The following is a 25,315-nucleotide window of genomic DNA, read 5'->3' as shown; positions in this document are numbered from 1 at the left end:
AGAATCCCCACCTGCAAAGAAAGAGGCACATGAATTTTGTCATGAACATTGATTTTAAACTGTTTTCTGGAGTGAGGAAATGACTTGTTAAACAGATCAGCCATGGCTGGAAAAGACATTTGCATACCAACAGACAGTGCTTGGAAGGACAAAGGGCCATTCCCTGACACATTCAACTCCCAATGGATTATGATCACCAGGTATTATGTGTAAGAGGAGCATTCCAGAAATTGCTGAGGTAATACAATCCAGGACTGGTTAGACCAGCTGGTGATATGACTAACTGGCTATTCCAGAGTTTTTATTCTGAACTAACCAGAGTGTTTAATCTCAGGAGGAGTGTTTTCTCCTGGACTGAGCAGATTTCTCCTTTCTGCTCCCATATCTTTATCAAGGAAGTCCAATTCCACTGAAACCCCATGCGAGAAAAATCTCCTACAGCGAACAAAGTTTAAGAAAAATACTGGGCCCCAAGGAAAAGAAAGATCAACCTACAATCAAAGAACCTACAGTGAGCTCAAAGAACCGTAACAAAAACACTGTCAGTTATTGCCTCAAACGTGTACACTTTATTTCTTCTACTCTTTTTCTGTCTCTATTTGTTTGTATCACATATGCATGCTAGTGTGGGTGTATCCTTTATCCGTAGGCAATAACTGAATTGGAGGTTAAGCACAAGTTTAATACATTTCAACCATTCTTCTTTAAACCTAAGAAAGCCTGTTTGTGCTGGTTTCTTTGCCTTATAATTGGAAAGCAGTGAACCAGGATTCACCAAGAAGGAGCTTAAAACATGGTGTGTTTAACATTAAACCGTTGCGGTAAAACCAGGTGAAGGCTGAAAGGGAACCCTAGACCCCTTTCTCACCTGGTCGTAACAATGTCACACTTTAGGAAAGACTTGAGGAGCATTGGAGAGGGCGCAGAAAAGATTCACGAGAATGGTTCCAAGGATGAGGAGCTTCAGTTATGAAGATAGATTGGAGAAGTTAAGGCTGTTTTCCTTGGAGGAGAGAAGGCTGAGAGATGATTTGATAGAGGGATCACAAATCATGATGTGTCTGGACAGAGTAGATAGAGAGAAACAGTTCCCACTCGTGAAAGGATCGAGAACGAGAGGGCACAGATTTAAATTATTTGGTAAGAGTAGTAAAGGCGACATAAGGAAAAACATTTTCACGCAGATAGTGGTTAAGGTCTGGAATGCACTGTCTGAGAATGTGGTTAAGGCAGGTTCAATTGAAGCATTCAAAAAGGAATTAGACTGTTAAATGAGAAGGAAGAATGTGCAGGGTTATGGGGAGGGGGGAATGGCACTAGGTGAATTGCTCTTTCGGAGAGTCGGTGCAGACATGACGGGCTGAATCTCCTCCTGTGCTGTAACAATTCTGTAATTCTGTGATTCATGCCTTTGTCACCTCTAGATGTGACTATTCCAACTCACTCCTAGCTGATCTCCCACATTCTACTCTCTGTAAACTTGAGGTCATCCAAATCTCTGCTGCCCATGTCTTAACTCGCACCAGGTCCCGTGCATCTATCTCTGACCGTCATTGTCTGCGAGTCAAGCAATGTCTTGATTTTAAAATTCGCATCCTTGTTTTGAATCCCTCCATGGCCTCGACCTCCCTATCTCTGTAATCTCCTCCAGCCCCACAATCCTCTGTGATATCTGCACTCCTCTAATTACGGCGCCTTCTACATTCCTGATCCTCATCACTCCACCACTAGCGTCTGCACCTTCAGTGACCGATGCCCCAAGCTCTGGTACACTCTCACTAAACCTCTCCACCTCGCTTTCCTCATTTTAGACACACCTTAAAATCTATCTCTTTGGTCAACCTTTTGGTCATCTGACCTAATATCTCCTGTTGTGTCTTACTGTCACACTTTGTTTTATAATGCTCCTGTGAAGCACCTTGGGACATTTCATTCGGTTAAAGGGACTATATAAATATAAGTTGTTGCTGACGTTTGCCAAACATGATTTGTCATTAGCAGACCCCTGCAGTATGCTGTTTATTATCCCATGTTTTTCCAAGAAATGAATATTCTTGTCTGGGTTGCAACCCAAAGAAATTTCCTTCGTAGTGACTTCAGACTGACTGGCCTTTAGTTACAGGATTTACACCATTTCACCTTTTTAAACAGGGTGAAACATTTACAACCCTCCAGTCCTCTGTAATCACCCCCATATCCAAGGAAGAGTGGCAGATTCTGGTCAGTACCTCTGCTATTTCCACCGTTCCTTCCCTCAGTAATCCTCATACATCCCATCCAGACCAGATAACTGTTCTACTTTATTGTGGTACAATAAGTGTTGAATTGAAAAGTGTTAACTGAACCTGTTTGTTCAGTGACTGTAATTAATGTCAGTCTCCATGGAGCCTAATTGTGTCACTGGAGGGTTTCCCTCTTCTATTAATAAGGGAGTTCTTTCAATGTGTTATCCCATAGTGTCAGTGGGAGCATCACGCTCGGCACTAACAGGGATCAGCTGCTGCAAAGAGGGGAAGCGGAGAGATCAGAATCTGAGACCAATGCATTGGAATGTTACAGCAATGGGTCAGAATCTGAGAACAATAGATTGGAATGTTACAACATTATATCAGAATCAAAGAACAATAGATTGGAATGTTACAACAATGGACAGGAGTTTCATCTGGGAGTTTGACTATCTTTCTATAAATTATGATTGGCTATCATTAACATCTCGGATCAGATACACACTTTTGATCATTCAACACATTTACTATCCCATCCTTGCTATTGTTGGTGTTCCTGGTAAGTCTCTCTGTCCAGCTATTAATTCTATAAACCATGTTTAACTGCATTACTGCTCTTGTTATTTATTCTCCCCTCCTTGCTGCTGCTGTTACTCCTGGTCAGTCTCTGCTACTGGGTATGGACTCTGAAAAACTGTACCTGTAATTTACTCTCTTAATGTTGCTGCTGTTGGTGTTCTTGGAATGTCCCTGTGTAGAGCTATGAGATCGTAAACAACTTTTTCACTGCATTACTTTTCTTGTAATTTTACTATTTGGTCCTCATCACAAACTATGCTCCCCATCTATGGACTCCATCTCCCTCTCCACTTAATATCTGAGGCTGAATGAGACTGTTCACAATCTTGGTGATACTTTTCACCCTGAGTGAGTTTGGATCTATATCCTCTCCAGTATCAATCCTGTCTACTGCCAGCTCTATAATATTGTCCCCTTCCACAATCCATCAGCTGCAGAAACACTTATCCCACCTTTGTAAAATTCACTGCCTTAATGTTACCCTTGTCAGCCTCCCAGTTATAAACTTTCAGAGACCACAGCCCATCCAAAGCTCTTCTGCCTAACTCTCAGTGAATCCTATTCACCCCATCTCCCTCGCACCCATCTCATCTACATTGGCTCCTCATCTGGGAGTATTTTGCCTTTTATATGATCACATCCCCAATTTCTCTCTGAGTTTCCCACATCTCTACGCATTCCCCATAAAGTAAATTTCTGTCCCTCTGTCTCTCTCCCTGGCCGTGATTTTGGGCTCATTTGAGCCACTGGTGTCAGTGCTACAAAGCCAGAAACTGTACAATGGTGTGGGGAATGCTGCTGGTCACTTCAAGCTTGTCTCACATGGAGCTGCATTTTGGGCAGGGCACCTGGCAGCTTTGACACACATTTTAGAAACTTGGTCTGGGCATATGCACTGACCACCTGTGTTAGTCACTCTCAGCTGAACATGTATTCAGCAGCATGAGGAACCACCACTCACCTCCCCTATCGTTACAGAGAGAGGTGAATACATCATTTACTCCCTCAGCAGGGAGAAGACATATCAGAGTTCCAGTGGCTTTGTCAGGATAGCGGGATTCCTGATGGTGTAGGTAGCTCTGCGGGGCCTCCATGTCAATGGGGAGAGGTACAGGAACTGAAAGATGTACAGTTGGTGTGTGAGCATGCTCAGTACATCATATTGGCAGCAGCCAGGGAAAGTTCAGTCTGAAACAGTCAGCCAGTCCCAACATCTTCAGGACTCCACTGAGAACCTGAATGTGCCGTCTTGGAGATAAAGGTCTGCCTCCTCTAAACACAGCTCAAGTTTATAAATCCTGGAACCAGCCAACCAAATGTTACTCTGCATCTGACCCTGTTTTTGTTTTCCTTAGTGTTGTGCCTGTCATGGGAGTGTTTAAATGAACAATGTAGAGGGGCTTTATTCTGTATCTACACAGTTTGTTTTTTACCTAACTAAGTTTTTTTTTGTTTTTGTTTGTGGCCTTTATTGCTGAGGCCCAATTTTTATACAATTTTTGAAATAACGTTATGGAAAACAGAGAAATAAAACAAAAACACATATTAAAACAGCATTGTCCGCATTGATGATGCACTCCAGCCCTTGCAGTGCCCACCAGTCAGAGAAGGCCTCAAGCGTACTGGTGGACACCGCATGCTCCTTCGCCAGTAACCACGGAAGAGGAGCAGGCTATCAGGGCGGACGGACCCACAGATGGCCCGCAACCTGGATCTGTGAATTGCCACCTTGGCCGGGCCTAAGAGCAGAGTGACGAGGAGATTCTCCTCATGGCCCACGCATCTCTGGACAAAGATCAGCAGAGTGGGGCTGAAGTGCAGCCAGAACTTGAGAAGCAGTTCCTTTAAATATGCAAACAGGGGCTGCAACCTCACACATTCCATATAATCATGGAACAAAGACCCGTCCAAGACCACAGACATTACAGGCAGCCTGGGAGACCGTGAATGTGCTTAAGTCTCTCTTGCACGGGACTGCCCTGTGCAGCACCCTCCACCCCAGCTCCTCGAAGTAAAGCGGGAAGAATTCCATGGAGAGAGACATCCACCGGTATTTTTCTTGCCACCAGAAGGCAACACAGAATACCACGGCGTGTCTGGGTGGGTGAGAAGGGCGAGGAAGTGGAGAGTGTGTAGGAGCAGCCCATACAGGAAACCCCTCCACGCTGTGTAGAATGGCAGTGGTGGGGGGGGGGGGGGCATTTTCCAGAGGTGGCTCAGGTTCTGCAGCACAGGCTCCTGAGGAGAGTTTTGGGGCTTGGGTCTGATGAGCAGTTCCAGCCAAATGGGGGTCAGCTCCGCCGGGAGAGCTTCGTAATCCTGAGCCCACATTGTCACCAGCAGTGAGGGGCGTCTCAGGGGCTTCAGCTAGACTTCTGCCCATCAGTCCATCCCCGGAGCCTGCCGCCGGAGAGCCGATGTGCTCTCCTCCGCAGGCGGGGAAGCACCCTGACTGGAGGCGACCATGTTCTGGACACTGAATAGATCCCAGTAAAACAGAGGCAACTCGCTCAAAGAGGTTTGGCTAATGCTCTGTGCCGGGAGCTGCATGTTATCTTAGAGGCAGTAACAAAATACATCTGCAGTGTACTTCATCTGGGAGGATGCTCGATGTACAAGTATCTCTGCAAGGTATCTCCGAAGATAGAGAGTCACAGCCTTGGTACAGTGCCCCACCAGTGACTGCCGCCCAGAAGAAATCAACGAGTTTCTTCTTGATCTTGTTGACAAAAGCAGGGGGTGCAGCCAAAGTGATCAACCGATACGGCAGCATCGAGGCCACCACTTGGTTTGTGATCATGTAGGAAAACACTTGGAACAGTGCTGTCAAGGCGAGTCGTAACTTTCGCCTCCAATCCCTGCCTGTTTGCCAACCAGGCTTCCTCAGGTGGACTCCCAGACAAAGGTATGCGTGGTACTACATGTAAAAGGTGTTAACTGCTCCCGTAGGGAGTCCACCCACGACTGACCCACCAGTGGCGCAGTGGTTAGCACCGCAGCCTCACAGCTCCAGGGACCCAGGTTCAATTCTGGGTACTGCCTGTGTGGAGTTGGCAAGTTCTCCCTGTGTCTGCGTGGGTTTTCACCGGGTGCTCCGGTTTTCTCCCACATCCAAAGACATGCAGGTGATAGGTAAATTGGCCGTTGTAAATTGCCCCTAGTATAGGGAATATGGGATTACTGTCGGGATAGTAAAAATGGGTGGTTGTTGGTCGGCACAGACTCAGTGGGCCGAAGGGCCTGTTTCAGTGCTGTATCTCTAAATAAATAAAAATAAATAACACTTCTCCCAATTGATCCTCACGGAGGATGCAGCAGAAAAGGTCTGCTGGCACTCATGCATCCTCTGCAAGTCAACAGGATCTGTGACCATGAGGTGCACATCATCGGCATAAGCTGGGAGGACGACCATCATGCCCGCGCCATGCAGATCCAACACTGCGGCATAAGCCGAGAGGACGAGCAACATGCCTGGACCGCGCAGAGCCAACTCTGTCAACCTCCTGCGAAGCAGGCACAGGAAAGTCTCCAAGCAGCTGGTATACAATTGGCCGGACAAGGGGTATCCCTGAGGCATTCCTGTCCAAAGTTAAGGGTCGCCGTCAAGGACCTGTTAACTTTGACCAGACACCCTGCTGCAGGTATAAAAGTCGGGCACGGCCACAAAATTTGGCCCGAGTCCGAATATGTGCTGAGTCCGGAAAAGAGATTTGTGACCCATTCCGTCGAACGCCTTCTCCTGATGGAGGGAGAGAAAGGCGACCGACAGACCAGTCCTCTGGGAATGATGAATCAGGTCCCAGACCAGGTGGATGTTGTCCTGGATGGACCGGCCCGGGACCATGTAGGATTGGTCGGGGTGGATCTTGTGGGCCAGCACGGAGCCTAATCGGGTAGACATAGCCCAGTCATGCATCTTACAATCCGTGCCGAGGAGGGAGACCGGACGCCAGTTTTTAAGCAGGCGGAGATCGCCCCTCTTTAGCATCAAGATGATCACTTCCCTGTGCCACGAGACGGTCATCTCCCCGGCCGCCAGTCGTCCCCCCACGACCCACGCATAATCGTCCCACAAGATGTCCTAGAATGCCCTGAGGAACTCCAGGGTCAGTCCTCCCAGCTCTGGCGATTTTTCACTCGAGAGCTGGTTGAGGGCACTGGTCAGCTCTGCCAATGTGAGCGATGCCTCCGATCATTCTGCACCCTTCGGGTTGACCTTCAGACGGTCCTCCACAAAATTCTGCGCGCGTCCTCGCTGGACATTACAATGCACTGTAATATGTATGGAGCAGGTGGCCCATTCCCTCCCGATCCGTGATGGAGAATCCATCTTCGGCCAGAAGCTCAACGAGCTGCTTACAGGCCTCCCGGAATTTTTTCCAGAGTGTAGAAGAAGGGTGAGGTGCGGTCCGAATCTTCCAGGATCTGGATCCGTGACCTCACGTACACGCCTCAGAACGCTATGAGCTGCTGGTCCCTCAGCGTGCCTTTCATCTCTTTGTATGCCTGCCACAGGGCCGGGTCCGCGACGGCATGACCGAGGCGGGACTCCAAGTCGAGCACCTCCCTCTTTTAGTACCCGAGGGCAGCTTCCCGCCGCTTGGTCGACCCCTTCACGTACTCCTGACAGAAGACACGGATGTGAGTCTTGCCCACATCCCACCTTGCCCTCAAGGAGGGGAAGTCCCCCTGCTTCCTTCTCCAGTCGTCCCAGAATCGACGGAATGTATCTAGAAATCACTTGTCCTCCAGATGCCGGTTGTTAAAGTCGAAGTACATGGACGCCGCCTGTGTGTGGAGCGGAGTGAACTCTGCCCATATCAACTGGTGGTCCATGGTCCTGCCACATGGACGCCGCCTGTGTATGGAGTGGAGTGAACTCCGCCCACACCAACTGGTGGTCCGTGCTCCAGCCGCATGGAGGCCGTCGAGACGCGGGATTCGTACGCCTGTGAAAAGTGGAGGTGGTCGGTTCAGGACCCTCCTCCAGACCTCCATGTGAAGGCGCTGGAGTCGGTTTGGAGATTCCGCCAGACGTCCACCAAGTTGAGGGAGCTGATCGGTACTCTAAAATTCTCCATCAATGATTGGCCACGCTGGGGATCGGAGCGATCCCCCACCTCGAGGATACAGTTAAAATCCACCCTCCCCACAACGAGGATGATGCACTTGGTGTTATCGACGGAGCTCAAGAGAATGGACACTTCTTCTTTGATGCGTGCCTGCAACGCGCCGGGCCTGGGAGTGTACAGGTTCACAAAGTGGAGCGGCACGCTGCCCAGGTGAACAGCGAGGTGGAGCGAGCAGCCTGGCACTAGCTCCTTCACCCCCAAGATACCTGGCTGAAAAGTCGGGCCAACAAGATAGCCACCCCACGAGAAATAAGGGTGAGGTGACTCATGTAGACCCCACCCTGCCACTCCAGAAACCAGCTTGATTCGTCTCCCAGAACCGTGTGGATTTCCTGCAGAAAGCTCACCACGTATCTCCCTTCCCTGAGGACTGAGAGATTGTGAAATCTGTGGTGAGACCCTCTGCTGCCGTTGATGCTGAGGCTGGCTATGGTTATCTTCATGTCAAAGGTATTTAGAACCGTCACCAACACTTCACTGTGAGGTGGAAGCAGAAGTGCACCTTGTCTTCCACTCCCACAGCAACCCATTAAGAAATGCTTTAAATCGGTTGCTCTCATCCAGTACCTGTCCTGTCAGTGTTTGATGGGAACAGTGTAGAGGGAGCTTTACTCCGTATCTAACTCCGTGCTGTACCCGACCTGGGAGTGTTTGCTGGGGACAGTGTAGATGGAGCTTTACTCTGTATCTGACCCCCGTACTGTACCTGTCCTGGGAGTGTTTGATGGGAACAGTGTAGAGGGAGCTTTACTCTGTATCTAACCACGTGCTGTACCTGTCCTGGCAGTGTTTGATGGGAACAGTGCAGAGGAAGATTTAGTCTGTATCTAACACATTTTTTTCTTTTTTACCCCATTTTTTTCTCCAACCCTGTTTTTTTTAATCTAACCCCCGAGCTGTACCTGTCCTGGGATAGTTTGATGGGGGCAGTGTAGAAGGAGCTTTACTCTGCATCTAACTCCATTTTTTTTAAATCTAGCCCCCGTACTGTACCTGTCCTGGGAGTGTTTGATGGGGACAGTGTAGAGGGAGCTTTACTCTGTATCTAACCCCGTACTGTACCTGTCCTGGGAGTGTTTGATGTGGACAGTGTAGAGGGAGCTTTACTCTGTATCTAACCCCCGTACTGTACCTGTCCTGGGAGTGTTTGATGGGGACAGTGTAGAGGGAGCTTTACTCTGTATCTAACCCCGTTTTTTTTTTTTAATTTATGTCGAGGGGGCCTTTATTCCTCAGGCCCCCTTTATATATTTTTTATATGTCGAGGGGGCCTTTATTGCTCAGGCCCCCTTTATATACATATTTACAGTTTTAAAATAACTTTATTAAAACCAGATAAATAAACAAAAAACTCAAATTAAAATGCCATTCTCGGCGTCGACGATGCACTCCAGTCCCTGCAGTGCCCACCGGTCGCGGAAGGCCTCAAGCGTACCGGCGGACACCACATGCTCCTTTTCCAGGGACACCCGGGCGCGAACGTAACCGCGGAAGAGGGGCAGGCAATCGGGGAGGACGGAAGCCCCGACGGCCCGCAACCTGGACCTGTGAATTGCCACCTTGGCCAGGCCCAAGAGCAGACCGACGAGGAGATCCTGATCCCGGCCCAAGCCCCTCCGCACCGGGTGCCCAAAGATCAGGAGCGTGGGACTGAAGTGCAGCCAGAATTTGAGGAGCAGCCCCTTCAGATACTCAAATAGGGGCTGCAACCTCGCACACTCCATATAAATGTGGAACACGGACTCGTCCAGGCCGCAGAAAGTACAGCTGGCCTGGGAGTCCGTGAACCTACTTAAAAGCCTATTGCACGGGACTGCTCTGTGCAGCACCCTCCACCCCAGGTCCCCGATGTAAAGGGGGAAGACTCCCGCGTAGAGAGACCTCCATCGGGGATTCCCCTCGCTGCCAGATGGCAACGCGGAACGCCAGGGCGTGTCCGGCCGGCTGACGAGGGCGAGGAAGTGGAGAGTGTGCAGGAGCAGCCCGTACAGGAAACCCCTCCGCGCCGATTGGAATGGCACGGAGGGCATTTCCGAGAGGCGGCTCGGGTTGTGCGGGAGCGGCTCCCGAGGAGGGTTTCGGGGCCTGGGTCCGATGAGCAGTTCCGGCCGAGCGGGGGTCAGCTGGGCGGGGATCGCTCCGCACTCCCGAGCCCCCTCGCCACCAGCAGTGAGGGGCCTCCCGGGGGTTTCGGCTGCTCCTCCGCCCGCCGGACCGTCCCCGGAGTCGGTCGCCCGGACAGCCGAGGCGCTCTCCTCCGCCGGCGGGGGAGCGCCCTGACTGGAGGCGACCATGTTCCAGACTCGGAAAAGATCCCGGTAAAAGACAGGCAGCTCCCTCAGAGAGGCGCCGCTAACGGACTACACCGGGAGCTGCGTGTCGTCTTGAAGGCAGAGACACTGGCGGAAAAAATACGTCGCCAGCGCACACCATCTGGGAGGACGCTCGACGTACAGGTATCTCTGCAGGGTCCGAAGGCGTAGAGTCGCAGCCTGGGTGCGGACGCACACCAGCGACTGACCGCCCTCCTCGATCGGGAGACTCAGGACCGCGGCAGAGACCTAGTGTTTCCTCTTGCCCCAGAAGAAATCGACGAGTTTCTTCTGGATCTTGGTGACAAATACAGGGGGCGGGGCCAAAGTGACCAACCGGTACCACAGCATGGAGGCCACCAGTTGGTTTATGACCAACGCTCGGCCCCTGTAGGAAAGCACTCGGAGCAGTCCTGTCCAGCGCCCCAGCCGAGCGGTGACTTTCGCCTCCAACTCCTGCCAGTTTGCCGGCCAGGCTTCCTCAGCGGGGTTAAGGTGGACTCCCAGATAGAGGAGGTGCTTGGTGCTCCACGCAAAAGTTGTCATCTCCTCCGGCAGGGAGTCCATCCGCCACTGACCAACCAGGAGTCCGGAACATTTCTCCCAATTGATCCTCGCGGAGGACGCAGCAGAAAAGGTCTGCTGGCAGTCACGCATCCTCCGCAAGTCAACGGGATCTGTGATTGCGAGGAGCACGTCGTCGGCGTAAGCCGAGAGGACGACCCGCATGGCCGGCTCGCGCAGAGCCAATCCCGTCAACCTCCTGCGAAGCAGGCACAGGAAGGGCTCCACGCAGATGGTATACAATTGGCCGGACATGGGGCACCCCTGACGCACTCCTCTCCCAAATCGAAGGGGCGCCGTCAAGGACCCGTTAACTTGGACTAGACACTCTGCGGTGGCGTATAAAAGTCGGACCCGGGCCACGAAATGCGGCCCGAGTCCGAAAGCGCGCAGAGTCCCGAAAAGGTAATCGTGATCCACCCTGTCGAACGCCTTCTCCTGATCGAGGGAGAGAAAGGCGACCGACTGACCAGTCCTCTGGGAAAGATGGATCAGGTCCCGGACCAGGTGGATGTTGTCCTGGATGGACCGGCCCGGGACCGTGTAGGACTGGTCGGGGTGGATCATGTGGGCCAGCACGGAGCCCAGGCGGGTAGACATAGCCCGGGCAAAGATCTTATAATCCGTGCTGAGGAGGGAGACCGGACGCCAGTTTTTAAGCAGGCGGAGATCGCCCCTCTTCGGCAGCAGGACGATGACCGCCCTGCGCCACGAGAGGGGCATCTCCCCGGTCGCCAGGCTTTCCCCCAGGACCCGCGCGTAATCGTCCCCCAGGACGTCCCAGAACGCCCTGAGAAACTCCACTGTCAACCCATCCAGCCCTGGGGATTTGCCCCTCGAGAGCTGGTGGAGGGCGCCAGTCAGCTCCGCCAACGTGAGCGGAGCCTCCAATCCTTCGGCGCCCTCCGGGCTGACCTGCGGCAGGTCCTCCCACAAAACTCTGCGCGCATCCTCGCTGGACGGATCCGGAGAGAACAACGCACTGTAATACGTCCGGACCAGGAGGCCCATTCCCTCCGGATCGGTGATGGAGGATCCGTCGTCGGCCAGCAGCTCGATGAGCTGCTTATGGATCCCCCGCCATTTTTCCAGCGAGTAGAAGAAGGGTGAGGCGCAGTCCAAATCTTCCAGGAGCTGGATCCGCGACCTCACGTACGCGCCTCGGGACCCTATGAGCTGCAGGTTCCTCAGCGCGCCCTTCTTCTCTTTGTACGCCTGCCACAGGGCCGGGTCCGCGACGGCATGACCGAGGCGGGATTCCAAGTCGAGCACCTCCCTCTCAAGGTGCCCGATCTCGGCTTCCCGCCTCTTGGTCGACCCCTTCGCGTACTCCTGACAGAAGACGTGGATGTGAGTCTTGCCCACATCCCACCATAGCCTCAAGGAGGGGAAGCCCCCCTGCTTCCTTCTCCAGTCGGCCCAGAATCGACAGAACGAGTCCCGAAATCGCACGTCCTCCAGCAGCCGGTTGTTAAAGTGCCAATACGCGGACCCCGCCCGCGTGCGGAGCGGAGTGAACTCCGCCCACACCAGGCGGTGGTCCGAGCACGGCACCAGCAGCATGGAGGCCGCCGAAACGCGGGAGACGTACACATGCGAAATGTAGAGGCGGTCGATTCGCGACCCTCCTCCTCCAGACCTCCACGTGAAGGCGCTGGAGTCGGGATGGAGATTCCGCCAGACGTCCACCAAGTTAAGGGAGCTGATCAGTCCCCTCAACTTCTCCACCGACGCTTGGCCGCGCTTGGGACCGGAGCGATCCCCCACCTCGAGGGTGCAGTTAAAATCCCCCCCGAGGATGATGCACTCGCCGCTATCGATGGAGCTCAAGAGAGCGGACACTTCTTCAAAGAAGCGCGCTTGCAAAGCGCCGGGCCTGGGCGCGTACACGTTCACAAAGTGGAGCGGCACGCTACCCAGGCGATGGGCGAGGTGGAGCAAGCGGCCCGGCACTAGCTCCTTGACCCCCAAGATCTCCGGCTGAAAAGTCGGGGCCAACAAGATAGCCACCCCACTAGAAATAGGGGTGAGGTGACTCATGTAGACCCCACCCTGCCACTCCAGGAGCCAGGTGGCTTCGCCTCCCGGAACGGTGTGGGTTTCCTGCAGAAAGCTCACCGCGTATCTCCCTTCCCTAAGGACTGAGAGATTGCGAAATCTGCGGTGAGCCCCTCTGCTGCCGTTGATGTTGAGGCTGGCTATGGTTATCTTCATGTCAAAGGTACTTAAAACCCGTCACCAACACCTCACTGTGAGGAGGGAGTGGAAGTGCACCTGGCCCTCCACTCCCCCAGCAACCCATTGAGGAACACATTAAAACGGCGCCTCTCAACCAGTTTCACGTCCGCGCGCTTGCCCGCTATCTTAAGGGCGGCACGGACGGACTGGATGATCAGCGCCAGATTCGACCAACGGTCGAGGGCCAGCTGAACTTTATTGCGGCAACCTCTGCAAGCCGCGAGGAAATCCCGGAGTTCCGCCGTGGGGATGAGAGGAGATTCGGTGGGAGGCACGAGGGACTCCACCACCTCACTGGCGATGGAATCAAGATCATCCTCCGTGCACCGCACCGAATCCCCATCCTCCTCCGGGTCGTCACCGCCAGCGGTCGACACGTCCACCACACACTGTGGGGCGGACGTCCCGGCCGCGCCAGCTGGTCCCGCCTCCGTCACGATCCCACCCCCAGGATCGATGTCGGAGGAGTCCTCTCTGGGTTCTATTGTGAAACTGGAGCCTGTAGGCACCAGCGGTTCAGGACCCCCTCCACCTCCATCCCCAGGCCAATGAGTGGTCCAGGGGAGACAGAAGTTCCGGACTCCGGGAAACCAGCCGGAGCCGAGACTGGAGGCGGCGAGAGGAGGCCATCTCCCGCTCCGCCAGCACCCACAGGCCCAGCAGATGGGGCAGCATTCTCAGTTATAACTGGGTCGGGTGTCTCCTGGTTGGTGGTGGACTCCGGCTGGGAGGCCCGACCCTCTGGGGCCTCGCCCTCCCCTTCATTCAGGGCACCCGACCCAGTAGCAGTGGCGGAATGGGCGGTTTCCCCAGGCTCCCCCACCACAAGCAGGGCCCCAGTTACTCCTTCAGGAGGGGCCTCACGTACCGGGGCCATCCCCTCCCCTCCATCCTGAGGAATAGGGAGCACCTGCCCGGACTTTGCAGCCTTGGTGGTGGCGGTAGGGTGAACCCGAGGACCAGAAACAGGAGGCGGCTCCCCTCCAACAGATGGGCCCTGCCCCTCAGGGCCTCGTGTTATTTATGTGGAGGGGTGCCTTCTCCTCTTTTTCGCACTTGGGCGCGGAGACTCAGAGACCTGCATGTCATCAGAGGCCTCCGCCTCCGCACCCTTTTTTCCATTTTTAGTCACCCTGGGCCTGAGCCCAGCCCTGGGACAGGTGGATTCCATGGGAATGGGCTTTGGGCTGAGCTCAGGCTCGGGTTGGGTCAAAGTGTCCAGGGGACGCGCCTCACGATGTTTCTTTTTTCCCCGCGTCTTCCTTCCGCTCGGACGGACGCTCCCCTCCCCGCCAGAGGCTGTGAAATCCACAGCCTCCGGAACCGACTGAGCGGTGTCTGTTGGATGTGCGGGGGGAGTGGGAGGAGGTGCTGTGGAACCACTCTGGGCCGCCGAGGTGGAGCTGGCGGCCGGGAGGTTGGGGCAGTTCTTCCGAACATGCCCCACCCCCTTGCAGACGTGGCACCGCGCCCCGTCCGAGGTCCAAAAGACGCGGTAGGCCGTCCCCTGGAACTCCACATTAAATTGGCCCTCCGTGTCCTTCTCCCGCGCCAGCTGCATAAATAACTGGTGGCGGAAGGAGTAGACATGTTGGAGGCTGTGCTCCCGAAGACCAAGCCGGACTGGGGTGATCCCCGACCTCACCTCCCCCAGATGGTGCAGGTGGGGGAGGAGGAGCTCACTGGGAATGAAGGGTGGGACGTTGGACAACATTATCCGATGCGCAGTGGCCCCCAGAGGGGCCACTGGCAGGAAGGTCCCCCCCACAGTGAGCCCTTTACTCAGGGCCAGGGACACCGCCCGCTCGGTCTTCAAAAAGAACACAGCCTTCCCATACATCTTTGAGGCCGCAACAATGGCCGAGGGGCCGACAACCACGGCCATTGCCTTAACGCAGGCCTCAATAGACATGTTGGGGTGGGGATAGCTCTTCACCCCATGGCTGCATGTCAATAATTTAAAGGGTGACAGGGCCACGTGGGCAGCCACAGAAGCTGCAGCTGCGTAGGTAGTAGAGGGCCCCGCCACCGGTGATGAAGGGCTTGCCATGGGTCTAAGAGCTAAACCCACCCCAAATTGTGGACTTGCACACTAAATAACAGCGACTCACAGAAAAATTTGAAAAGACAAACAAACAAACAACAGGTTAGTGGAGAGGCTGAGGTAAGAGAGGAGAGGCAAAGGCAGGCTGGAAGGGATGACTTGCTTTCTGGAGGTGGTGCTCACAGTACACTTAAAACAAACAGTCTTTGAAGTTGGTCTTCCGGTCTTCTGGTTGGGGGAGTCGTCTTCACCTGGGTCAGCTGAAGCTGCCCAGGCACTATCTATCCCCTTCCGTCTGTTTAGCTGGGCAGCTTCAGCTGACCCTGGCTTGGCAATTGGGGTGGGGAGGAAACTTCCCTGTGTGCTTTTGCAGCAGCACAGATTCCTGCTGAATTGGCAGCCCCACCCCTTGTTGTTCCAGCCACTTGTTCGTCCCCCAACAGTCCAAAGTAAATTACTGGTGTTCAGCACCCACCTCCAGACAAAGCCTTGTTTCCAAAAAATGTCCCTTTCTTCTCTTTAATGGAGACTGTTGTTGGAGTTTTCCTCTGCTTGTTGGTAGCTGCTCTCCCTTCCTCAGTGCAGCTCCTCTCTCCACCTCTGCAACCTCCAACTGCCACCAGCACTCTCAGCTGCACCTCGTTGAGGCTCTCAACACTCAGGCTCCCAAATCAGAGAGCAGCCAATCCCAGTGCTGTACCTATCCTGGGAGTGTTTGATGGGAACAGTGCAGAGGAAGCTTTACTCTGTATCTAACTCCATTCTGGACCTGTCCTGGGAGTGTTTGATGGGGCAGTGGAGAGCGAGCTTTACTCTGTATCTCACCCCATGCTGTACATGTCCTGGGAGTGTTTGATGGGGACAGTGGAGAGGGAGCTTTACTCTGTATCTAACCCCATGCTGTACATGTCCTGGGAGTGTTTAACTTAACAGTTTAGAGGCAGCTTTATTCTGTATCTAAGCCGTGCTGCCCCTGCCATAAAATTCAGCACAAATAAAATTCCCATCCAAATTCGCACCAAGATAAAGGCCTGCTCAGCTCACGAACAAAAACCCGGCCCGAACCCGACAGAACGACATGGGAGCAGATCCAAGCCCAAAGGTCGAGTTCGGAAGAGTGGCCGGACACATGTCGTCGGGTCCCATCGGGTTCGGGTCGGGTTACAGGCCTTTACACCAAGTCCCGTTCATCCCTCACTCCTGTGCTCACTGACTTACGTTGGTTCCTTATCCAGTAAAGCCTCGATTTTAAAATTCTAATCCTAGGTTTCTGACCCAACTCATTCCGAACTACTCAGTAATGAAACTGCCTCCTCAAAATCTAGATGTTAGTTTGTTTGAGGGAAAACCTTCACAACACAGACTGCAGTGGTTCAAGATGAAGGCCCACCATTTTTTCATGGTAACCAGGGATGGGGAAGTAATGCCAGCATTGTCAGTATCACCCATATCATGAGAACAAATAGACAAGAAATAAAATAGCAATAAAATCAATGAGTTTGTCATTGACTGATTGAAACCAGGCGAGGTCTGTGATCAGAGAGAGACGTCATAACTCAATAAACAAATTGTCAACACAATTTACCTCACCAGCTCCTTGTGTTTGTCTTTCTGTTGTTGTCTTCATCAGAAAACAAGTAACGATTAATCTCGGGATTAAAAACTGCTGAATGTTAATTGTGCACGTGAGATACGTACTCAATGGTTTCTGTTATCAGACAGTCAGAGAATCACACAGCACAGGAGGAGACTATTCCACAAATCGTACCAGTTCCAGCTCTTTGAAGGAGATTTCCAATGATTCCTCTCCCCTGTTCTTTTCTCCCAGTCCAGTAAATCACCCTGTTAGTATTGATCCAATTCCCGACTGAAAGTTTCTGTTAAATCTGCTTCCACAACCCTTTCAGGAAGTGAATTCCAAATCATAAACACTCGCTGTATAAAGAAATGAAAATCTCCTCATCTCTCCTCTGTTTGTTTGTTAATCAACATTAAACTGGTTACTGACCCTTCATCCAGTGAAACCAGATTCTCCTTATTTATTCGAGAAACACACATCATCATTTTGAGCCCCTCGATTAAATCTCCCTTTTATCTTCTCTGCTCGAAGGAGAACAATCTTAGCTTCTCTCCACATAACTGAAGTCCCTCATCCCTGTTACCATTCTAGTATATCACCAAGGCATCATCTCCAAGGACTTGAAATCCTTCATAAAGTGTGGTGTCCAGAATGGGACACAATATTCCAGCTGAGGCTTAAACAGTCATTTATCTAGTCTTCGCAGAATGTTCTTGTGTTGTTATTTTTTAATTCTTTGCTTCTAGTTCTAAAGCTAACGATCCCCTATGCCTTTTTAAATCCTTCACCACTTGTCCAGCCACCATCGAAGATGTCTGTACATACACACCCAGTCTCTGTGCTCCTGTACCATCTATTAAATGGTGCAGTTCAGTTTCTATTCACTCCCCTTATTATCCCTGCCAAAATAACCACTTCCCCAATTCTATGTGTTAGATTTCAGTCACCTTGTGTATTCTCATGTCACCACCAGACTGTCCATGTCCTCCTTAATACTGGTACTATCTACCACACTAATGACAGCATTTATGATTTACATGTCATCTGCAAGAGTTGAAATTATGTTTTTGTTTTACTCTAAGTCTATGTCATTTATATATTTATCTATATCTCAGGACGAGCACTCGTTTATCTAATCTCTCCTTTTCAAAAGAGGATGTAACATTTACAACACTTCTGGCCAGTGCCTTTGCTATTTCCACCATTCCTTCCTTCAGCAACCCTCACACATCCCATCCAGACCAGCTAAATGTTCCACTTTATTGTGGTGCAAAAGTACTGGATTGAAAGGGGTTAATTCAACCTGTTTGTTCAGTGACTGTAATTAATGTCAGTCTCTTTGGAGACTAATTGTGTCACTGGAGGGTTCCCCTCTTCTATTAATAAGGGTCTTCATTTAATGTCTTACCCATAGTGTCAGCTGGAGCATCAAACCCGGCACTTACAGGGATCAGTGGCTCCAGAGAGAGGGAGAGGATAGATCAGAATCTGAGAACAAAAGACTGGAATGTTACAACAATGGGTCAGAATCTGAGAACATTAGATTGGAATGTGACAACAATGGGTCAGAATCTGAGAACATTAGATTGGAATGTTATAACAATGGGTCAGAATCTGAAAACAATAGATTGGAATGTTACAACAATGGGTCAGAATCTGAGAACAATAGATTGGAATGTTACATCAATGGACAGCAGGAGTTTCTCCTTTTGGTTTGGTTCAGTTACTGCAAATTATACTTGGCTAACATTAGAACGGCGGATCTATTATGCACTAAAGATGATTCAAACAATTTACTATCCCAGCCTCGCTATTATTGGTGTCCCCGGTAAGTCTCTGTATCCAACTAATAGATTCATAAACCATATTTCACTGAATTAGTGTTCTTGTCATTTAAATCGTGAGAAGACTGAATCCATTGTCTTCACTTTCTGTCACAAACTCTACTCCCTCTCCACAATCTGCAATCCCCTCACTGAGGCTGAACCAGGAAGTTTACAGCCTCTGGTATCTTTAATGTTGAGCTCAGTTCACCCCCATATTAACTCCATCTCCAACCCTTCATATTGTTACAGCCAGGTGAGGAGGGGTCACAGTCCTTCCTCTTAATTGACCGCAATAGTGTTTGGTCGTTTTTAACCGTGAATGTATTTACCATTTTTGTGATGTTTTACTTTTTTCCTTTGGTGTGATAGTGAAGGAACCAATCGGAAAGGCTTTCTTGCGTTTAAACATGAAAGAGGTGAGTTTAGTACACTTAACATCTAAACACGATCAAAATAAAATAATAAAAATGTAAGTTATACAGTTATGCTGCCACTGACACAGGAATCTCACGTACACAAATATATTACAGAATGAGAAGCAAAATCGTGGCTGGATTAGAGTCCAGAATAAATCAAAACATAATATGCAGTCTGTGAGGTTTGATAATTCCCTGATCCTCCGGCTGAAGTTGGACTCTTGAAGTCTTTGACTGGTCGAGGTGCCCATTGTGGCTGATCCACATGGCTCAGGATTTTCTTGAAGGCAGACTGGTAGGTGGCCTTTTTCCCCTGGTGCCTCAGTCTGTAGCAATCTGTATGTTTGGAAGGTCCACAGTCGCAAATAGTTTTCAAACTTGTGATGTCATCTGGAGAGAGACAGAAAGAGAACGGGGCTTGGGGTTGGTTGGGAGGGGGGCGCATGTGCGGTGGTGCTCGGGGAGGGGGGAAGGAAACCAACCTTCTGCTTCTTCCATTTTGAATCACTGTCTTGTCTGTCTTTGTCCAGGGGAAACTCCCAGCTTTCACAGAAATGGTCAGACGATCTCATGGCTGCCTCAATATATTTTCTGGAGCCTTCTAATGAGATTCAAGGTGAGGAATTTCCATCACCCCAGGGCTCAGGATGCCATTATTTACACTTGGAGTAGTTTACGCTTTCAAAAGTCAGTGTGTCAGGATGTCCTTGAATTCCATGCAAATGAATGCAATCTTAGCAAATTCAGTCTCAAGAGCAAGCCATTATTTTGTGTCCAGGCTCATCAGACATGTGTCTCCTGTTGGAGAAGTTGGAAAGTGAAAAGGTGCTTCAGATACAAATTGCAGTGGCCATCTTGGCTGCCAGTTTTCTGCAGGATTCTTTCCATTAAAACTTTAATGTAAGTTTCCAACTGATGAATTAAAATTCCTCATTGGCATATTGTGTTTCCTTGAAACGAATAACACCTCTGTAATATCTGCCTCAGCCTACCAGCTGCGTAAACCCTCATCGTATCTTTGTTAAATCCACACTTGACTCTTCAAATTATATCCTGGCCGCCCTCCAGTTTTAAATCTCCATAAACCACAGCCCATCCAGAACTCTGCTGCCTATATCTATCTCACACCAAATACCGATCACACATCACCCCTGTGCTCACTGATCAACAGTGCCTCTCGGTCTGGCAGAACCTTAATTTTAATATTCTCAGCATTGTGTATGAATCCCTCCGTGTCCTCACCTGTCCAATTAATCCCATTCCCCTGTCCATTCCCCATAGTCTTGTAAATCTTATGCCTTTGAGTCTGCTACCAATTCCATTTTTAAAGTGAGTTGCTTTCCCTCTCTATCTCCGCCAGCTGTGGTTTTCACTCTGCGGTTTCACCGGTGCCATCATTACAGAAACCTAGATCCATAAAATGATGTGAACTGACAGCTGGTCACTTTTAGTGTGGTCAGCACAGTGTCCCATGTTGGGCAGGGATCTAGCCTGGGTGCCATGTATGTGTTGTTAGTGTGAGGAAGGGCTTGTACTGATGTCAATCAGCCATTTTAGCAGCACTGATGTACGATTTTGAAACTTGGTCTGTGCATGTCCACTGACCACCTGTGTAAGTCACTCTTAGCAGAGCATAGATTCAGCAGCATGAGGAACCCCCACCCCACCCTCCCCCACTGACACCCCCCAAAGTTATTTCAAAGGATCAGGCATCCAACTTACAGGTTTGACTTACTTCTGCCATTGTAAGGTTAGTGGAGGTGCTGTGGATAGTTTTCTGGAGGATGTGTTGTGAGCTGCTGCAGACATTCAGGGAGGGCAGTGGATTTGGTGACCCAACTCTGGACGAGGTATGGGGACTGTAGTTACAGTGTCTCTGGGTCTGAAACATGACCAACAAATGGAGCAGAGTCTGCAGAGAGGGGAGTCTCTGTAAAGAGGGAGGAGGAGGGGGCTCTGGCCTTCCAACCCGTTTTTCCCAAGAGCATTTTCCCTACCTACATCTAATCCAGGAGCAGTGTGTGAGGTGACTCTGATTCAATAAGGAAGTGGTCACAGAGCTGTATCAACTCTTGTAACACGACCTGGAGCCTCACACCAGGGTGAGGACGGAGTTATCGGTGGCTGTTAAAGTCACAGTTTCATTTATCTTCACTGCATCCGGATCTTTCCCCAGGCAGGAGTGGGCGGCATATCCAACATAGTCACAGAGAGTCATAGAGTCATTTACGACACAGGAGGAGACCAGTCGGACTCTCCATGAGTCTCTCTGTGTAACAATCCAGTCTGTCCCATTCCCCCACTCAATCCTCGTATCCCTGCAAATTCATGTCCTTCAGGTGCCCATCCAATTTCCTTTTGAAATCACTGATTGTCTTGGCTTCCACCACCCTCACGGGCAGTGAGTTCCAGCTCATTACCATCCACTGTGTAAAAAAGTTCTTCCTCAAATTCCCCCTGCATCTCTTACCCAAAACCTTCCATCTGTGTCCCCTAGTCCGTGTTTCATCAGTTAATGGGAACAGTTTTTCCTTATCTATCTTACCTAAACCTATCATAATCTTGTCCACTTCTTTCAAATCTCTCTCAATCTCCTTTACTCCAGGGAGAGCAACTCCATCATCTCCAAACTAACCTTGTAACTAAAACACCCCAATCCCTGGAAGCATTCTTGTATTCTAGTAGTATCATATAAAGTTAAGGCACAGAAATCGGCCACTTGGCCCATCTTGTCTGCGCCAGCCAGAAAATGATCCACCTATTCCAATCCCACCTTCCAGCATTTGGTGCGTAGAGCTGCAGATTACAGCACTTAAGGTGCATATCCAGACGATTTTTGAATGAGTTAAGTGTTTCTGCCTCAACTATCCTTTCATGCAGTGAATTCCAGACCGCCACCACTCTCATCTCCCCTCTGATCTTTCTACCAATCACTTTAACTCTATTCCCCCTCTTCGATGCTATGGTGAATAGAGTCTTCACCTCCACTCTATCCAGGCCCGTTATAATTGTGTTCATTTCAATCAGATCACCCCTCAGCCTTCTCTGTTCCAAGGAGAACAACCCCTGTCTATCCAATCTTTCTTCATAGCTGCATTTTTCTATTCCTGGCAACATCCTCGGAAATCTCCTCTGTTCCCTCTCTAGTACAATTACATCCTTTCTGTACTGAGGAGACCAGAGCTGTACACAGCACTCAAGTTGTGGCCTAATCAATGAGTTATACAGTTCCAGCATAACCTCCCTGTTCTTGTAATCTGTACCTGGGCTAATAAAGGAAAGGATTCCATCTGCCTTCCTAACCACCTTATCGATCTCTGCTGCTACTTTCAGGGATGTGTGGACATTCAATCCAAGGTCCCTCACTTTCTCTACACATCTCAGTATTTTGACATTATTCCTGTATTCCTTGTTTGACCTCCACAAATGCATCACCTCATATTTCTCCAAGTTGAATTCCATTTGCCACGTTTCTGCCCATATGACCAGGCCATCAATATATTTCTGCAGTCTACAGCTATCCTCCTCGCTATCTCCCACACGGCCAATCTTCGTGTCGTCTGCAAACATCTTGATCATGTCCCCTACATTTACGTCCAAATCGTTAACTTGCACCACAAAAAGCAGGGGACCCAGCACTGAGCCCTGTGGAACGCCACTGGAAACAGCCTTTCAGTCTCTAAAACAGCCGTCAACAATTACCCTTTCTTTCCTGCCACTGAGCCAATCTTGTATCCACCTTGCTGCATTTCCCTGGATCCCGTGGGATTTTATTTTTTGAACCAGTCTGCCATGTAGGACCTTGTCAAAAGCCTTGCTAACATCCATGCAGACCACATCAACTGCACTACCCTCATTTATCTTCCTTGTTGCTTCTTCAAAACATTCGATCAAGTTGGTGAAACAATATCTTCCCTTAACAAATCCATACTGACTATTCTAAATTAAGCAGAGGTGGTGAGTACAGAAGAAGGCAAGTTATGCCGAACCTTTATAAAGCTCTGGTTAGGCCCCAACTGGAGTACAGCATCCAGTTCCGTTCACCATAGTTTCGGAAGGATGTGAGGGTCCTTGATAGGGTGTAGAGGAGATTGACCAGAATGGTCCCAGAGATGGAGGATTTTAGCGACAAAGTTAGTTTGGAAAAGATGGGATTGTTTTTAATGGAGTAAAGGAGATTGAGGGGAGATTTGACAGAGGTATACAAGATGATGTCATGTTTGGATAAGGTAGACAGGAAAAGATGTTCCCATTAGTTAATGGTACAAGGACTAGAGTTAAGGTTGTGGCAAGAGATACAGGGGGATGTGAGGAACAACATTTTTACAGAGCGAGTGGGATATATATATAAGTCTCAGTGTCTGGACTGTGGTGTGTGTGTGTGTATGTGTGTGCATATATATAAGTCTCAGTGTCTGGGATGTGGTGTGTGTGTTTGTGTGTGTGTGTGTGCATATATATAAGTCTCAGTGTCTGGGCTGTGGTGTGTGTGTGTGTATGTGTGTGCATATATATAAGTCTCAGTGTCTGGTCTGTGGTGTGTGTGTTTGTGTGTGTGTGTGTGTGCATAAATATAAGTCTCAGTGTCTGGGCTGTGATGTGTGTGTGTGTGTGTGTGTGTGTGTGTGTGTGTGTGTGTGTGTGTGTGTGTGTGTGTGCATATATATATAAGTCTCAGTGTCTGGGCTGTGGTGTGTGTGTGTGTGCATATATGTAAGTCTCAGTGTCTGGGCTGTGGTGTGTGTGTGTGCATACATATAAGTCTCAGTGTCTGGGCTGTGATGTGTGTGTGTGTGTGTGTGTGTGCATATATATAAGTCTCAGTGTCTGGACTGTGGTGTGTATGTGTGTATGTGCAGATATATAAGTCTCAGTGTCTGGGCTGTGGTGTGTGTGTACATATATATAATTTTCAGTGTCTCTGCTGTGCTGTGTGTGTGTGTGTGTGTGCGTATATAAAAGTCTCAGTGACTGGGCTGTGTTGTGTGTGTGTGTGTGTGTGCAAAAAATAAGTCTCAGTGTCTGGGCTGTGGTGTGTGTGTGTGTGTGTGTATCCGTGTGTGTGCATATATATAAGTCTCAGTGTCTGGGCTGTGGTATGTGTGTGTGTGTGTGCATGTAAATAAGTCTCAGTGTCTGGGCTGTGGTGTGTGTGTGTGTGTGTATATGCGTGTGTGTGCATATATATAAGTCTCAGTGTCTGGACTGTGGTGTGTATGTGTGTGTGTGCAGATATATAAGTCTCAGTGTCTGGACTGTGGTGTGTATGTGTGTGTGTGCAGATATATAAGTCTCAGTGTCTGGGCTGTGGTGTGTGTGTATGCGTGTGTGTGCATATATATAAGTCTCAATGTCTGGGCTGTGGGGTGCGTGTGTGTGTGTGCATATTAATAAGTCTCAGTATCTGGGCTGTGGTGTGTGAGTGTGTGTATGCGTGTGTGTGCATATATATAAGTCGCAGTGTCTGGGCTGTGGTGTTTGTGTGAGCGTGTGTGTGTATGTGTGTGTGTGCATATATATAAGACTCAGTGTCTGGGCTGTGGTGTGTGTGTGTGTATATATATATAAGTCTCGGTGTCTGGGCTGTGGTGTGTGTGTGTGTGTGTGTGCATATAAATAAGTCTCAGGGTCTGGGCTGTGGTGTCTGTGTGTGTGTGTGTGTGTGTGTGTGCGTGCATATATATAAGTCTCAGTGTCTGGTAAGTGGTGTGTGTGTGTGTGTGGGTGTGCGCATATATGTACGTCTCAGTGTCTGGGCTGTGATGTGTGTGTGTGTGTGTGTGCAAAAAATAAGTCTCAGTGTCTGGGCTGTGGTGTGTGTGTGTGTGTGCATATATATAAGTCTCAATGTCTGGGCTGTGGTGTGTGTGTGTGTGTGTGCATATAAATAAGTCTCAGTATCTGGGCTGTGGTGTGTGACTGTGTGTATGCGTGTGTGTGCATATATATAAGTCTCAGTGTCTGGGCTGTGGTGTTTGTGTGAGTGTGTGTGTGTATGTGTGTGTGTGCATATATATAAGACTCAGTGTCTGGGCTGTGGTGTGTGTGTGTGTATATATATAAGTCTCGGTGTCTGGGCTGTGGTGTGATTGTGTGTGTGTGTGCATATAAATAAGTCTCAGGGTCTGGGCTGTGGTGTCTGTGTGTGTGTGTGTGTGTGTGTGTGTGTGTGTGTGTGTGTGTGTGTGTGCATATATATAAGTCTCAGTGTCTGGGCTGTGGTGTGTGTGTGTGTGTGTGTGTGCATAAAAGTAAGTCATAGGGTCTGGGCTGTGGTGTCTGTGTGTGTGTGTGTATGTTTGTGTGTGCGCATATATATAAGTCTCAGGGTCTGGGCTGTGGTCTGTGTGTGTGTGTGTGTGCATAATATTAACTCTCAGTTTCTGCGCTCTGTGTCTGT

General features: G+C 50.1%; 1 protein-coding gene across 1 annotated transcript in view; it reads left to right on the top strand.

Annotated features, from left to right (window-relative positions):
- LOC137363349 (probable G-protein coupled receptor 139) overlaps positions 1–25,315 on the top strand; it is a 77,916-nt gene that overhangs the window by 3,536 nt on the left and 49,065 nt on the right. Inside the window, exon 3 of the mRNA XM_068027207.1 lies at positions 2,560–2,784. Coding sequence (XP_067883308.1) covers positions 2,560–2,784 — 225 coding nt within the window. The remainder of the gene's footprint in view (positions 1–2,559; positions 2,785–25,315) is intronic.

Source organism: Heterodontus francisci, unplaced genomic scaffold (assembly GCF_036365525.1).
Source record: "Heterodontus francisci isolate sHetFra1 unplaced genomic scaffold, sHetFra1.hap1 HAP1_SCAFFOLD_627, whole genome shotgun sequence".
NCBI classification, from domain to species: domain Eukaryota; kingdom Metazoa; phylum Chordata; class Chondrichthyes; order Heterodontiformes; family Heterodontidae; genus Heterodontus; species Heterodontus francisci.
Note: the sequence above shows the minus strand (reverse complement) of the source record. Positions and strands in the feature narration are given on the sequence as shown.